The sequence below is a fragment of the Tauraco erythrolophus genome, chromosome 6, assembly GCF_009769465.1.
Source record: "Tauraco erythrolophus isolate bTauEry1 chromosome 6, bTauEry1.pri, whole genome shotgun sequence".
In the NCBI taxonomy this organism is placed as follows: domain Eukaryota; kingdom Metazoa; phylum Chordata; class Aves; order Musophagiformes; family Musophagidae; genus Tauraco; species Tauraco erythrolophus.
Window position 1 is genome coordinate 28,421,454 of NC_141470.1, and position 17,485 is coordinate 28,438,938.

A 17,485-nucleotide genomic window follows, 5' to 3' on the forward strand; every position below is an offset into this window, starting at 1 on the left:
GTAATGTATAGCAGTACAGGACTGAACATGCTAAAAGTTTTTCTTATCCCAGAGCCTGTGTCACTGCTATTGCCAGAGAAAGCCAAGAGAGCAGTGTCATATTTGTCCCTAAGGAATGAGCTGAACAAGTTGTTCCAGCCAATCCAGACAGCAAGAGAAAATGAGGTAGTTTCATTGCTAGAAGTTGATACTTCTCACCATGATAACATCTTCCTATCCAAGGATTTCAAACTATATAGCACTGGCAGTTCTGTTACTCTGAACAAATGTTCCTTTGTGTAAAACAGGGTTCTACACGGCACAGACCTGGTATTTTGAATTTCCAGGCACACAACAGATCTAAAAGCAGTCTCCGACCCCCGACCCCCTCAAACACACGCATCAGAGACACCTTCTCACATAAATATTATCAAACTGTCACACAAGATCCAGCAGGGGCACTTCAAATTAGAGCCAGCAGAAACACCCTTTACAGGAAAAGGGGATCTCAGACACCAGTTTGCAGAGCCCAGTGGAAGTAGTGATGCATCTGCAAGCTAAAAGCAAAATGTCTTTCTCAATCATGCTCCAGCTAGCAAGTGGTCAGAGAGACATTTTACCAGAAACAAAAGAAAATAAGAGTGTTTTGGGAGAAGAAGATAAACAAAAAAATACCTTTTCCTATGTCTCCAGTTCACTTGTGTTTGGTTTATCAAACTATAAAAGACATAGGAAGAAGAGTTTCCTGTCCAAGGTAAGTTATCACTGGTTAATATTTCTGAGCTTTCTAAAGAGTCTTGAACAGAGCAGCAAGCTAGAAGAGAACATTTCAAGAAGAGTTAGCCCAGAATACAAGCAAAAGTTACTAGTAGGAAGACTATTGGTCAAATTTTTTTTTTTTGTTGCTTCTTTCCACTGAAGTGAAAAAAACCCGACAGACTCCCTTTAAGATCCCAGAAAACATGAAGTGGGACGCTATGCACATTCTCTCTGCGTGATCAAATGCATTAGCATGGGGGCCCTGTTTTTCCTCAGTACAGGAAAGATCAAGAAAACAGGATGATAAATAATGTATAGGAGGAACATGTCCCTTTAAGATACGTTGGCACAGAAGTTAGGCTGGAAGAAGTACAGCGGCATTAGTGTGTAATTACACAGAGGACTTTCAAGAGTATTTCATGGAGATTCAAAAGCAGAGCAGAGATTCCTTGGGTTTGTAATGAACAAATACCAGTAGCATTTCAGCACAACGATAAAATCAAGACTAGTCTTAAGAGAGGCATAATTTCACTCGTTTAGCTAAAATATGTAGATTAATTGGCAGAAGGGTGATTGATCCCTATTCCTGTAAGAGTCAGGACAAGAGTCAGGAGTGAGTCAGATGAGAGGAGCCTCAAGGTACTCCCAAGATTGAAAGCAGATGTCCACATGATTGGGACAAATGAACAATAGAAAAAAGTGAGAGAAAACATATCCTTGAAGACTAAAAGTATTCTGGAAGGAGAACTGTAGAGACGAAGGTCAGCCCTCTGCAATCAGCAATCCCAGTGCTAGGCTGTGAATAGCAGTGGGGTACATACCAAATTTCATTTCCTAGAAACAGTCATTGCCTGCAAAACACCTCCTGCTTGATCCATACAGAGCTACATGACTATACGGTTTTCAGCTCTGAGATTTCACTATGGTAAGCTAAACTCCAATAAAATTTTCTTAATTACCAAAAAAAATAGTTGTTGTAACTGGTACAAAGATTTTAAGTGAGGTGGTGAGGTGAGGCATTGCAATGCATGATGGAAAAGCCATGATTGCTCTTCAGTCGTGAATCCAGCAAGAGAGGTCCATGAAACACTACTCTATTGAAAAGCGTATCCTCTAAGAACAGTTTGGAGAATATCTAACACCTGTCCTTGACACAATAACTTTGTTATTTCTGAAAAGTTTCAGAAGTCGTTATTTTATCCCATACACACTTAAACAAACAAACAAACAAATGTCACTTGCTTGGGCCTACCTGCTAGCTTTTTAAACCCTGGGCTTGATCTCTAATTTTAAGTCAGCATAAATAGGGAAAGTACAATGTGAAAAACTGGACATCCTGATATGAAGTTCCTTCATCTCAAATCATTGCAGCATACTTCCAAATATGCACATGCCAATCCTCTCACTTAGAATAACCTAGAACAAGGAAAATACTGGGAGAGCGCACACAAACCTTCTGGAATCTCACAAGCTATCTTTGAGTTCAAATACAATGAGATAAAGATAAAAATCAAGATCAAGCTTATTTGCTTGGCAGAGCAATACAAAACCAGTGTAGCTTTCAAAGCACAGCCTGAACAAATGTTGACAGCTGCATGGATGAACAGAAATCTACTGGGCAGTGAGAGCTCGCAATCAAGCCCTGGGAACCAGAACGTATGACACTTTCATAATAGTAAACTTTGTATTCTGAGTCTATCTACACCCATATTGCCAATCACTTGTTCTCTGCTTTACATAAAGAATCCCACATTTCAAATCTTAAGAGTTTCACAGCTCTCAAAATTACTAAGCCTGTTTGTGCTTTGGTACAGGGACACAGTTTGACCTGCAAAACTCCAGACACACTATAAAAGAAAAAAAAAAAGAAAATGAAAGGAGGGGAAAAAAAAAAGAGACACTAGTTCTATATTACCCACAGAAAAAAAATGGAACATGCAGCCTTTTCCTGTCTTTCAAGAAATCAGAAGCTCCACAGAACACTCAGCGTAAACAAAATGCCACTGTAGAAAATAAATGGCGAAAACATTATCTCCAGCACCTAATTCAATCACAAGGTTGTGCTCTGTGTTGATAGTTGTGTTTGTTACAATGATCTCAAATTACTATTCATTCTTTCAAAGGTAGAAGAGGAATAGGAAATGTAAAGAAGATAGTTATTATGTCATGATGAAGAAATACTATACAGAAGCAATGTGAGCAGTTTCAAAAAGTGTGGAAGACCTCCTACTTACCATTCAATTTTTTAAGTTTACGTTATCAAAAGTTTAGAAAAGGCCCTGAGGTGTCTGCCTAAAAACAGGTGCAAATCAATTCCAATCTGGAGAGATATTTGAATGACAATCTCAGCTGGGTATTTCAGAGCCACCTTGCCTTCAACTCTGGTAAAGAAATCCTCTTGGTGGGTGGAGGTCATTGTAGTCATGCTCTTTATCTTTCTTAAGCTCTTGTTTACTGACTAATCTCAGTATTACTTTCTGTGAAAACTCACCTATATCAGATGGAGTATCATGATTCCCAACTACGTCAAATGCACAGGTTGTGCCTTCATTTGTCCCCAATACCTACCCTCAGTGACTAATTCTCTGCAACCTTCACTTAACAGCGACCGCTGCAACTTGCTCAGAACATGGAAATGTACTGTTCATTGGTTTGTATAGTATAAAAACTGATACAATGCACTTTTTAAACTTTGATAGTCTACAAAGAGCAAATGCATTTTGAGAGTTTAAGCTACTTTATAAACAACAAAAAATATCAATCTCTTTATAAAATCCATGTAGTACCAAATATTATCTGGTTCTAAAATATATTTCTGAGGTCCTCTAAAGTCAGTATTCATTCTAGTTATGCTAAGCTACAGAGAAAGTTTAACAGCAACACTAAACAGCCTTGATAAGCTGTTTGATTCTCCTAGTAAAATTGCCTTTATACTGTTTTGCATGGGTCTCCCAGATTTTGCAACATGAACGATTCACGCCAAGTGAAAATTGGAAGTACTTTGTTGAGAACAAAAGAGAGAAGGTACTACTAAGAAACCATATCTTCTTGTTACAATGCCATCTATCCAAAAGATCTGTTACATAAACAGATGTAGCAAGATGGCTTGTATCTTACTTCCTTTGCCAAGATGGTCAAAACCACACTAGTCTTGAACTGCTTGTTGCCCTATCTCAAAAAAAACCCAACACCAAACCCACAAAAAAACCCACCTCAAAATCCTAACTTTAACAATTCCCCTCAGACTTGCCACAGTATTTATCTTAGTTACTCATTTACCAGTGAGAATCTCAGTCGTTTAAAAGTTGTAAGTGTGCATGGGGCAGGAAAATATAATGCAAGTTGTCCAACCAAACTAGCAAGTTAGACCTCATTTGGAGATTAGATGGACACTGATGTGCAGAAAAAAAAAAAAAAAAACAAACAAAACCACAAAAAAACCTGGAACTGTGATCAACTGAGAAAGCAAGCCACTCCTATGCTTTGAGATCCTCTTCCATTGGTGTAGTACAGAGATTGTTGTGAAATACTCTGCACATTGATTTGCTTCAGAAAAAGACAACAGGCAAGGAAGCAAGCAAGGAAAGATTTTCAAATGGACATCAAAAGACAGAAACACATAACCACTGCAAGCACATACATTACCAACAGATCTTTAATGAAGCTGCCTGGAACAGTTTTAGGCATTGTGCACGACATCATCAAGCTGGGAAAACATACAACAATTGGCTGAATCAACATCAACAACACTGAAGATCAGCACACAGCCTTCCCCAAAAAAAAGCTTTCCAAATTAGTAGGAAGAGATTATCTGCGCTAATTATTACGTTCATTATTTAAGGACTTAGGCAGGTTATAAGGGAGGAAGAGGCGTTCTATTAAAGTGTTCAACAGGACAACAATCACACAAGGAGACAAAACAGTCCAAATTCATACTCAGAAAAAGAAAGAACGAGTGCTACTGAAACCAGAAGCAGTCTCTGCTTTTGATGCAAACAGCCCTAATTAAGACAAGCAGAATTGGGTTTTCTATATGCTTTTAAAAGCTGTGTTTCCCAAAGCGATTGCTTTACATGAATGTTTGTAATAGAAGAGGTACTGAACTGTACGAAACCCATACACATTTCCAAAACATGCTCAAGCAGCCCTTGGCTAACCCAGTGAAATCCAGCATTCACAACATAATCAGCATGTGTCCAGCTTCATTCTCCATGTACCCTGCCTGTTTCCAAAAGCCCCCCTCAGGGTGGCCCTATTGGCAGTGTCCTGATGTACTTACTATTCAGTGAAGAACCTGGCAATGCCATACTGACTAATATCTTCTCTGTTCTCCAGCAGCTGGCTCACTGCATCCTCCATGTACGTGAGGACATGTCTTTGAGCTGCAGATAAAAGACAGTAAGAAACAGAAATTAGAATATAAGGGGCCTGCAAAGTCCGGAGCCAGGCCAGCCTAGTTGTGTGCCTTGACACAAGCCAACAAGCATTTACTCCCTGAGTTAGAGAGTAGAGGTTTCATTCTCCCAGATATGGACAGTAAAATTCCTGACCTAAATCCTGCTTTCTTTTCTGGCTACACGGAGTGCTGACCCATTTTTTTAAAATCCCTGAGATTATGAAAGTGAAGGCAGAGGAGAAGAGTTGTGGAAAGTGCTTACTCAAGAGGAGATCCTGATCTCTGTTCTGAGTCACAGCCACTTTTCCCATACAGATTGTTGATGCTGTATCGATGGTGCTGTTGCAGAGCTTTAGGTGTTCCCTGTCCTTTCCTCCTTACCAAAGCAAAGTCGCTCTAAGTTTACTCTGTAAAGTTGTTTTTTATTTCCTAAAGGTGCAAGTAAAAGTACATCTGTTTCCATACAAGCATCAGTGCATGTTCTTGGAGTGGCAGGTGGGAAACAGGTCTCAATGCCAAGAGAGATTTATATTGCTCAACAGACAGTCTCAATTAACTGCCTAAACCAAACATAAGGAAATTTCAGAAGTGGTGGATCTGCCAGTACCCAACCACAGAATGCCACTGACTTATAAGACTCCTGAGTAAAGATAGTTTGGTACAACCAAATCATTTTGCTGCTTCTACAGGAGGCAGACTCGTTATGAATCAAGTGTTTGCCAGGGAGGAAGCAGCACAGATTTGCCACTGAGCCCCTTTGATGTTTTTGGCTAGAAACCAAGTTGGAGCAACAAAGAGCTGAGTCTGGGGTGATGCGCCAGCTACCAAGCAATAGACTTTTCGAATCTACAAGTTCAACAATCAGAAGACAAGTCGCAACGAACCCAGGAAAATCATTCGTAACCTGGAAAGCACACAAACCCTGTTCCCAAAGCACACACCCCCATCCTAAGCACGTATGCTACTGCACCTTTGCAAGTAGTGTCGTGTCCTAAAAAGAGCAGGAGAAAACCCTTAGGGGATATTGGAAAGGCAAAGGCTGTTCTTGCTCCTTACCAAATGTGCTCCAGACTTGGCAGCATCACCCCCTCACCAGCAAATGGCCAACCTCAGACCCACATCAATATTCTTCAAACCATTTTAATTTGTGCTTAACATCCTGGTAAGCATCAAGCCTGTACTACCTGATACACAGCATGGAAGCCCCTTTCATCTTAGTGTGGGGCAGGTGGACTTCAAGAGAGGTCTGGAAATGATTATTCCCAGTGGATACAGTGATTAAAAGTACGTATGAACATTGATTGCTATCAGGGGATTTCTCTGCCTAGAACACTTTTCAGGACAATGGTAAAATTGGTTAAGCACACCCTGGAAAATACCTTGCAGCCGATAGCAAAATGGTGAGCCAAAGGTTCAAAGATATTATCTGGCACTAAAAGATACAGGGCGTAGCTTTATTTAATTATTTTAATGCAAAGGAATAAATTTAATTTATGTGAGTGATTAAAGAAAAATAGCTCTGCGCACCTGTGTCCCCTGAGGGAGGAATGAGTCGTGCAGCTCAGTCACAGGCTCAAGATAACAGCAACTGGGTAACTTTATTTCAGCCCATCCTTCCACCCTCTTTATTATGCAGCCCATCATGCGCTCAGAAACTGTCTTCCCAGGCCCCTCTTGAGCTGTCAGCGGTACCACATTCAGCCAGGAAACAGTACCAGCAGACAGGCTTCCTTCCACTCATCGCAGCTTGCAATAAACTTCTGCTCAACTGCAAAACCATTCTCAAAACTCTGTGGGGAAGTATACACTCTTTTCATAGAAAAGCCCCTATCAATGAAACATATTTTTGTTATTTTGCTTCTTTAGAGTCATTAAGCTCTCCCCTAAAAGCCTATGGGAATAGACAGGCATGGTCCCACAGAGTGCTACACAGCACAGTGTGGCTGGCCTCTATAACATACACCTTTGAGTCTGATCCTGGAGTACAAATTAACTTTCAACACAGAATTGCAGACATTTCTGTCACACTTAAAAATGTACACAAATATATATGGGTCACTGTTGAATACAGTCGCTGGTAAAAGGGTATTTCTGTTAAGCTTTTTGTTGCATGGCCTAAGGATCCCGGCAAAGAACACCTTTCCCTTATTTCTCAGAAAGTAGGCAGAGGCTTGTTGGGGGGGGGGGGGGGGGAGGGAAGAAACTGGTGAGCAGAGAAGCTGAAAGAAAATAGCACTTGCAATCTCCTTGAGAAGTCTCTCTCCTTGGCCCTTCGGCTGCTGTGCTGTTTTCCAGGTAGGACGGTTCACACTGCCAAACCAAATTCCAGCTCTGGCTTCCTGTTCACTGGCTGCCCAGTTCCAGGGAACGGTGCAAGTAGTATGTTTTATAACCCAACCAACTCTACCCTACACAGAAAAGTCATAGAATAAAATTTAATTTGCAGGCAGGTTCTAGCAGGCCAGAGAGGCAAAATAAAGTGCCAGGGGTCTGGTTATAGCAAAATAGTAGTTTCATAATTTATACAAATGGTACTTTCCATAACAAACACTGGAACCATACTGGAACATTAACTATTTATGCAAGCAGAGTTAAAAATCCGTGGCGTCTTGTGCAAAATAAATTAGATGATTCATACGTTTTAATAGTTTTTGAAAATTCTGGGAGATAATGGTGTATTGGTACACACATTGCTCACATTTTTGAGGCTCACTTTGCAATAACAAGGTAGCAAGTCCAAATCAGAAAGTAAAGCCCAAATACTCACACCACTGTGCTATTACAGCTTTCTGTCTCTACTCATTTTCTTCCAGTATACTGCAGCTTCCACACAGGAAGTATTACAACAGGTTATCATCCTCAACATTTATTTGTTTATGGTTCATTGCAACAAAGGCTCTCCTCCCTACTCATACAAAACTTTCCCCAAAATCCCACGCAACTACTCCAAACAGTAAGCATGCCTGCCACACTCATTTGGTAGGTGCTACTCTGCTGTCAGATTTAAGAACTACCAGGCAGCTTTCACAGAAAGATCTCAGAGAATAAGTTCAGAGGAGTCTTCAGGCAGCCCGTGACCCGATGCTAAGTAGATACCTTTGCACAGACTATCTTAATCCTTATCACTAAACCACGAGCAGTGATGTTACATTTAGAGCCTCTCTCCAATCAGTAGCAGCATGTACAGTATAGCTCCTCCGAAGATGGCTACTGCAGCACTTGGGAGAAAGGCCTCTAATGGTATTACCCCACCACATTCACATGCTCACACCCCACCATTACCCACATGCCCAATGTTTAAAATGAATTTTGGAATTAATGTACTTTTCGCTCGGAACCAAATTCAGGGCTGAACAGCGACTGTTAAATTCAAGCATGGCCCGATCAAGCCATATAAATCTCCTCCAGCTTACAAGTAAAAGGCAAAACAAGGATTACATCCACAATCAATTCACAATCTCTACAGACTTCACTACAACAGATTAGGCAATCACAACTAATTCAATTTAGCCATAACTGTACCAAATCATTTTGCATGTGTATTTAAAATAGTAAAAATAGTCCTTTTATATGCCACTAAATTACTTGTTTCAGTCTTATTATGAGAACAATCTGCTAATTCATAGGTTTGATTACAAATATTGTAAGAGCAAGTATTGATACTTGAAAAATCTTGAAGCAAAAGGAAAATTTAAGGCAAATAACATTGCATAAAACAGAATATATGCACTGAAATTCTCAAAGCCAGAAATTCGGCATGAAGGGAGTTAAGTACATGTTACCTTTAAGTAACGATATTGCATGTATGTAATATTTTTATTATCAGCAGTGTTCAGGAATGGAGAGGACTAAGACCTTGGAAGTGCTACAGTATTATCAGTTGCGTGATACCTACTTCAGCATGTATCAGCAACACAATCACTTTAGCCATACTGTTTTTGCACATTAGTTTCCCACTTTTACAACTCAGATGTATCTCCCTAATGCTATGCTGGTAAGAAGCTTCTCTTTCCAACAAGTTCACTTTTATAAAGGCAGAGAACAAAACCTGAAGATCAGCACACCAGCACGCTTACCAAGAATTGATGCTGCCTGCCATACTTGAAAGAAATAGCAAACACGGAAGGGCCAGAAGAGGCAATAAAAATAGCAGCAGATGCTGAAAAAACAAACAAACAAACAAAAAAAGTGCGCCAAACAACCTGAAGAAAGAGAATGATTGGAGTAAATTGGTATCAGATAGTAAAACACATATCACATACCTTGTTTAAAGAAGCAGCAGAGCAGAGCCCTACAGCAGAGGTAAGTCTTTATTTATCAAATTATTATCAAATCGGCTAGCTACATTATTGCTCAACTCTTCATGAGAGATGACTTCTGGAACGTGAGCTGTCTACCAAAACAATTTGTACTGTATGTGCATAAGAGGGTATTTTTTTTTTTTATGGCTGGCTCACTCCTGGCATAACTGAGTATGTTGAAAACACAGGAGTGGGAATTCCTGGATAATAAGACCAGCTTTTACTAATTATTTGCCTCCTCCTCAACTGAAGTGCTACAAATACACACCATTTGATGCAATTAACATTATGATTCGTTTCAATTATCAGAAGTTCAAGAGCATAACAAGTATTTGGAATATTTCTGGTGTTTTAAAATCTCTGAGAGCATATAAAGTAACAGCTAAATACCCTCTCAGAATTTATTCTAAATTGGAGCTTAACTAAGGACACTACTGTATTATGCCCATTGGAAAGACACATCTATAGTAACACAAAATCAATTTCATGCAAACATTACCAAAACAATAATGATGCCAGAGGGAACTAGTAAGGATACAAACTGCAGAACAAAATCATGCCAACTCTGGAAGTTTTTCCAGCACCACTGATCTTTCAGGCTGCTCTTTTTAATCTTTTCAGATATCATTAGGGATTTAATCTCTTCAGCTATTGCTAAGAAACGGCCTGAGCAAAAGAAGTACGTAAACAAAACAATCAACCTAAAAGCTGTATCACTGTACAGCTGTAGTTCCTTCCAGCTTTGCACAGCTTCACAGGATAATTTCTTATTAAACGTCATGGTTTGATGTGAAGGGGGGGGTGGTTCTGGTGGCAGGAGAGGGGTTTTGGTCCCTGTGACCTCCCCGGTTTTGGAACCGGGTTAGGCTTAGTTCTGGCCACCAGATCAGACTGCCATCCCCCTCGGGATTGAGCCAATAGGGCGCCTCTGCGAATTGCCCTATTTAAGTCAGGACAAAGGGACCGGAAACAGGATGGAGCAGAGAAGGGAGGAGGGCACTGCCCCCCGCTCCCTGGCTCCCGGCCGGGCAGCTGCCTGCGTCGGGCCAGCGCCGCCCACAGAGGATGACGGCGGCGGAGCCAGCTGGGGAACTCGGGGGCACCCCACTCCCGGGGTGCCCACTGGGCTGAGTTCACCTGGAGAGGACTGAGATCTGAGAGAAACAGCTGCATCGACAGCAGGTCAGTGAGGATGGAGCGGGAGGAGGTGTGCCGGAACCGACTTTCCCCTGCGGCTGATTGTGAGATAGCAGGCGGCCCCCCTGCAACCAGGACAGCCTCGGTGGAGCAGAGACCCACTCGCAGCCCATGGGGAGAAGATGCCTGAGCCTGAGGATGGTTGTGTTGGGGTGCACGACAAGGCAGAGAGGCATCTGGAGTCTGCGTGACGACCCACGCTGGAGCAAGTGGCTACAGCTCCCTAAGTACCTGAGACTGTGGTAAAGCCCACACCGGAGCAATCTGTGGGGAAGGATTGTTTCCAGTGGGCTGGACTCACGCTGGAGAAGTTTGTGGATTTTTCCTCGTGGGTAGGGGATCCATTGGAGCAGGGGAAAAGGGTGTAAGGACTCCTTCTCCTTTAAGAAAGAGGCAGCAGTAACAGCACGGAATGAACTGACCTGCACTCCCCCAGTCCCTGCCCCCTGTGCTGCTGGGGGGAGGAGGTAGAGCCGGGAGGAAAAGGAAAGGGGGGGGGGAAGGTGTCGGTTTTAAGATCTGGTTCTGTTTCTTTCTGTCCTCTCGAGTAATTGGTTTTTGTTTCCCTTTGTCCTTCTAAGTAATCATTAATAAACTCTTTTGCTTTGACAAAGCCCTGTCTGGTTTGCCCAGGACCATGGTTGGTGGGTGCTCCCTCTGTTCTTGTCTCAACCCTCAGTCCCTTTGTTTTGTTTTTTTTTTCCTCTCCTCTCTACTTTACTGGAGAAGGAGAGACTGTGTGAGTTTTAGTTGCTGGATCAGCCTAAAACCATGACATTAACCCTCAAAGATATTTTGGTTTTTTGAAGGACAGAACACGTAATGAAGTACAAGCAGAACTTGTCATACCAGAGATAACACTATGATGTGAGAGATGTGTTGTTACTAAGGAACACACGCTATGTGGCCACACAGCACAACTATATTGTATTTTTCCAACATCACTTTCAACAAAAAACTTAAGAAATGCTTCAGTTTATAATTTAATTTTGACTATAACTGAAAATTTGTTTCAAATAATTAATCAGCATATTAATCACAAACTATGACATTGTACTCTTTCAGTTTGCATTCCTGAGGCTGCACACAGACTGACTTAATTGTCCAAGTTCCTCTAGCAGACCACTTCCTGCAAGACGTCATATAGCTGCCAGAAATCACCACCTTGCCAATGCAAAATTGTTGAGCTATTGTTTTTTCAAAAAAAATCAGAATGTATGCTGTGTATTATTAAGATTGTGGAAGTAATTGTCATTCTAGCTTGTTATATGGGCATTAAGTAGCCTAATGGTTCCTGACCTAGTCGTACTCAAACACAGAAGGTCTGTGTACTCTCCAGTTCTGGAAATCCACCTAGATCAGGATCAAATTTCACCTGTTACCTTTGAAGTTAAGGTGGAAGTCTTGTAGTACAACAGCAGTTGGGGATGAAATCTCCATCTTTTGGAGAAAATAGTAGACTGAGTCGAAGAAGATTCAAACATACCTAACATTCCTATAAGCAAACTCTTACACATCAGTGGAGAAGTCATTCATCTTCCACATTAAAGTTCTCCAAGCTGTACAACAGAGAAATAAATAAACTATTAAAAAAAAAAAAAGGCATTCTTTTCTCTTTTTAGACCATAAACTCTTTCAGAGTGCCTCACAGAAGCTCACCAAACATCTACACTAAGAGGAGACTCAGTGTCAGTTGAGATGTCTGGATAACATCATACGCCATACATTGATTGTGCTGCTAAAGGAAACAATTGCATTTGGACTTTCCAACTCAATATTTCTTAAGACTCTTCAGAAGAAGATTAAACCCTAGGTATCTGCAAAGTCTCTACACAACTTAAGTTCTCCCCTGGGAGCAACTCAGTCTTGTAAAAGCACCAATACCACGAACATTCTTTCTAATCATGAAGTCCAAAAATTCTTAGGAGATTGATGAGGAAACACCATCATGTTTCTGGCACTTCATAGCCCTGTGCTTTACTGATAAGGCACTACCCTAACAGAGTATTTGTGTTCTTACACGTCTTACTTTGGCAAAGGAAGAAAAGAAAGCACATCCCGGAGTTGGCAAGTAAAGGGGAGGAGAATCCAGAGAAAAACAAAAGTTCAGAAATTTGCAATAATCCACTGCTTTTTCTCCATAACAGCAAAGAGGGCAGAGGGAATACACTTTGAAGCTTCAGAAGACAGCTGCATGAGCAGAACAATACACTAAGTGCTCCATTGCCTGCTATAAATAACCGAGCAATCACCAGTTATTAAACCATAATGAGGAAGGCATGGAAAAGTGTCTCAAATAGGCCTCATTTTGCCTACTGCAGTTTCCAGTCTCATCCATCAAACAAGAAACACATTTTCATCACTACCCCCACACACTAAATGTTGTTTATTCAGTGAAAATGCTGTTTAAAACATCCTGCTTGTTACAACATCTTCACTGTTGGCCTTTCTGCCAACTCTGCAGACCTCATCTCCTTTCCTGTTCACTGAATATCAGTCATCTCTGTTCTTCTACCTACTATCTCACAATCATGGTGGCACAAGACACGTTGCCCTGAATTTTATTTTCAAGGAACGCTGCTGTACCAAAGCTTTGCAATTATTTTTCATCTTAAGTGAATGCTTAATTATCTCTTCTATTTTAACTCACAACTTTTTTTAGCATCCAAACTGGACATGGAAGAATCATCTCAAATAGGAAAAAAAAGTAATGTAGCAAGTAGCATGTTATGTTATGTTATGTTATGTTATGTTATGTTATGTTATGTTATGTTATGTTATGTTGGCCATTCATTTTATTTGTTGGCCTGGTTTTGATACTTAAAAAGGAAAAGGGGAAAAAGAAGTTAGGCAAAGCTTGCCTATTCCAGGTAAGAAAAGAAAGTGCCATCTGATCTGGGAGACTCAGAGAACACTTTATGTGGCAGCCTAAGGCAACACAACCCCAGAATGAAATTACAAAAAGTGAAACTTATCACAATTGCTTATAACTTCATGTCAGACAACTGTATTAGCAAGACTTCAAGGCACACAATAGAACAAGTCCAAAGCATGGTGATTTCAGAAAGCCAGGTCAATATACAAAACATAAGAGCATCTCACAAAAATGTCTGGGGAGGTGTATTTATTTTGGGGGAAGAGTTGGGGTTTTGTTTGTTTGTTTTAACTGATTTTCTACTTATAATACATATTTCATTCAGCAGGATCTGTGAGCAGTTTGGTAAGTTACAAAGTCTCACAAAGACAAAAACATTGTTATTGGTAACATTTACCGCTAATAACAATATCATCGTGTAGCAGACACTTTTTCCCCTCTAGCAGACAACAGATACTGCAACCTAAACCAAAGGAGGTCCTAAGTGATAAACAGAACAGGTTACTGCTCAATCTGACATGCTCACATGTGTGTTCTTCTGACTCCAATGTCAGAATAACTTAGAAGGTTTTACAAAATGAAAAGGGAATGGTAGATCAGCACGTGAAGATACAAGAAGGCTGACTTTAAGGAGGTTAATAAAGCTGCTTGCACCTAACCATCTTGCACATCTCTTCGAAGTCACATTTCTCAACTTCAGACGTGAAACAAAAAACTGGTTTATTCTTACACTATAAGAATTTTTAGTCTGCTTCCTAGAGTGTTTTGAGTGATTCAATCCTTACTGACAAGTTTCACACAAGTAAAAGTTAAGTGCCCATTTCATTAAAAACAATTAAATAAACCTAAAACCAAGTTGGCTCATTAGAAAAAAAAAAAAGAAATTTTGCAAGTTTCAACCTAGAGCAATCCTGTGGAAAAGTTATGAGTTTGTCTATTAAAGCGTAGGTTGAAAACGCTGACGTAGCGTGATAGAGTAGCACAAAACCAAAGGGTGTATCTACGTGGCACACAGCAATACTGTTCTCAAATACTTGAACTAGCTCCAGAATTGAAATCAGCAATAAGAACTTCAGCAAAGCGAGCCTCCTGAGAATCACCCTGAACAGAGCACTAAACAAGCTCTTATTTCTGCCTTGAGTCTCCTTAACACAGAAGAGCATTGCAGTCATGAAGGCATGCACAAAGTACCCTGCCAGCAGCCTGGTAGCAAAAGCACAGAGATTCTACTCTAAGAGGAATTAGAGCACTCCCTTGCTTAAATACTTCATCTGTCTTTATTGCTGTGACGCGCTGTGAGAGAACATGTAGTCAGATCCCTCCTCATTGATAGTATTGCTAGGCTAAATAAACTCAGCTCCTCTTCCTTGCAAGACAGGTTTTCCATTTGCTGGAAGTTAGCAACGTTCCTCTAGTCTTATTCCATTTTGACTTACCAGAGACGGCAAAATCATGGTAGAACAAGTAGCACAAACCAATCCAAGCCATTTCTGACCCTCCCTTGAACAAGAGAGCCACAGTAAAATATGTGTGTCTTTACAGGAGTTATTACCAAACACCTTCTTGGGCCTAGAAGGTAATGGCTGAAGAATTTCACTTTAAAAGTGCTGTCTTGAACACATTCCAAATGCTTACTACTCATAATTCATCTCCTCTTTAGCAGTTAAGTTAAGTCATATCGACTTTATTCCATCCTAATTATTTTCATTTGACACATTAACACTGAATCACTTTGCTCCTTAGTTTCCTGGAACATCAAGCAGTAACACAAACCGTTAGAGCCAGGTTAAAAGGATGTAGTCTGTAAAGGAGTGGCCACTTTAGCAGTTAAAAAATTTCCGTTTTATGTGGGAAACGTCACCAACATTACCTTATTTCAGAAGAAAAGCTGACATTCAAACCATCTCACAACACAAGAACAGTACCTCTTCCAATGTTGGAAAACGAGCACACAGTGAGGTTGCTCGCAAACCTCATCTGTGAGCAAAACAGGCTGGTAACGGGCTGAATGAGGTTACGGTCTGCCATGGGCAGCCGGACCTCGCTCGCTGCTACTCACGCAGTGCCCAAGAGACGGGAGGGGACCGCAGCTCACCTCCCTCAGGCCGCGCTGCCTTCACGGAGACGTCAGAGGGCCCCGGAGGAGAGGGCCCCGCAGCCCCCCCGCCTCAGGGGAGCACCCGCAGAAGCAGTGCCCTGCAGCACCGACCCGTAACCCCCCCGGCGCTGCCCCCTCCCCAGCCGAGAAGGAGGACACGGAGTCGTTCCGACCCGACCCGGCCCAGCCCAGCCCAGCCGAGGGGCACACCGCGGGCTTGCGGCCGCTCGCCGCTGTCCCCGGGAAGGCCGCGCCGGGCCACGGCCACCCCCGGCCCCACCGAGCCCTGCCCGCGCCGGCCAGCAGCACACCCAGGGGATCGGGCCCTCGGGGCGCTGCCCCGCTCCTCACCCAGGTACTCGAGCCCCGGCAGCGAGAGCCGCTCAGGGCTCAGCATCCTCCCGCCGCCGCAGCCGCTGCCGCCGCCGCTCCCTCCCGGCTTCCGTCCGTTTCCAAGGCGCCCGACGCTCCCAGCGCTCAGGGCCGGGCGCAGCTCGACCGCTCGCCCCGGCCGGGAACACACCCCGGCACCGCTGCGGTTCCGCGCCCCAAACCGCCCGGGCGGGCGCGCCCGCCCCGCCTCAGAGCCCGCCCCAGCGGCTGCCGGCGAGGCTGCGAGGCCGTGAGCCAGCTCCTGGGAACGGTCTGTGGAGGAGCGCGGTGACATGGCAGCCTGGCCTCGAGGGAGGGGGCTGTGGGCAGCTCGGCGGCCCGGCTGTGCTCAAGGGTTGAGGGTCGCCTCAGAGGGAGAGGGGCTAGTGAGGCGAAGAGCCAAAATGGCGTGAGTAAAGTCATCCCGGTTAGATTTGGGATGGAAATCGGAAGGTGCCTAATGCCAAGGCCTGTTGGGATTTCCGCTGTGAGGGAAAGACCCTGATTTCAGAATGAATTGTAATAAGTTAATGAAGAGCACTCCATAGCACCCTCGTCCCAGGGAGCAGGGACTGAACAGAGTGACCAAGGACGTCTTTTACAGCTGGGTCCATTGATTCGTACTTCTCCTCTGCCAGTTTTTTGCGCTGGAGAGGCAGGTATGGGGAGCATCAGGAATCATCCTTTGTTCACATGAAAATAGAAAGTAGCAGAAGAGTCCTCAGCCACATGGCTCTTTCTGTACTTGTCTGGGAGCTTGTCTGGGAATGACCCCATTCCTGAGAATGTAGGAGAGGCAGAGCTTTTTGCATGGCTGGAAGAAGCCCTACTGGGCTCCTCTTCCTCAGAACACGAGGGGGCTAAAATTTCCAAATTACTTTGCAGTTTCTTGCACCAGCATTAGGAAAGTCCCAGCCCAGGATGTAATCCCAGGAGTTTGGTTGGTTGGTTGGTTGTTTTTTTTTTTAAAAAAAGACTGAAAGTGTCGTCTATGTTTTTACTGGCAAGTGCAAAAGAACAGAAATTAAATAAACCACTTCTGTGTGCATATAGCCTGTCTTTGTTCCACTGGAAGAAAAAGCTGAGTGTAATTGTTGGTAACTCGATTTTAATCTATATCCAAAGGACAGTCACAGTAAAAAAGAGCAAAGAGGATGTTGTAACTTACCTATTCATATCCCCTCTCAAATTGTCTGGACCGCTCCACTGTCTTTGGCTTGTTCTGTCTTTAAAAGGATATGGCTTAGATATAAATATTTTGAAGATGGGCAAAGATAATTGTTTAGGAAGCAGATGATGAGACACTCCAGTGTGAAGAATGATTGGAAAAATGTAAGACTGCCTTAAAAAGGTTAGGCATAACATAGAAAATGGTGTTATCTAAAATGATTTGTTCTACAATGAAGTTCTTTAAAGACTCATTATTTGTTCAGTTTTGCAGTTTGTGCATTTAGTTATATACTATAAATTTAAAGATGGGAGTTTTTTTATAATTGATACATTTAGAT

At 42.4% G+C, this 17,485-nt stretch overlaps 1 protein-coding gene across 1 annotated transcript in view; it reads right to left on the reverse strand.

Annotated features, from left to right (window-relative positions):
* Positions 1–16,272, reverse strand: part of CSTPP1 (centriolar satellite-associated tubulin polyglutamylase complex regulator 1) — an 88,782-nt gene extending 72,510 nt beyond the window's left edge. Inside the window, exons 1-2 of the mRNA XM_086613594.1 lie at positions 15,957–16,272; positions 5,018–5,120 (exon numbers count right to left, since the gene is read on the reverse strand). Coding sequence (XP_086469720.1) covers positions 5,018–5,120; positions 15,957–16,272 — 419 coding nt within the window. The remainder of the gene's footprint in view (positions 1–5,017; positions 5,121–15,956) is intronic.
* Between the last annotated feature and the right edge of the window lie 1,213 nt (positions 16,273–17,485).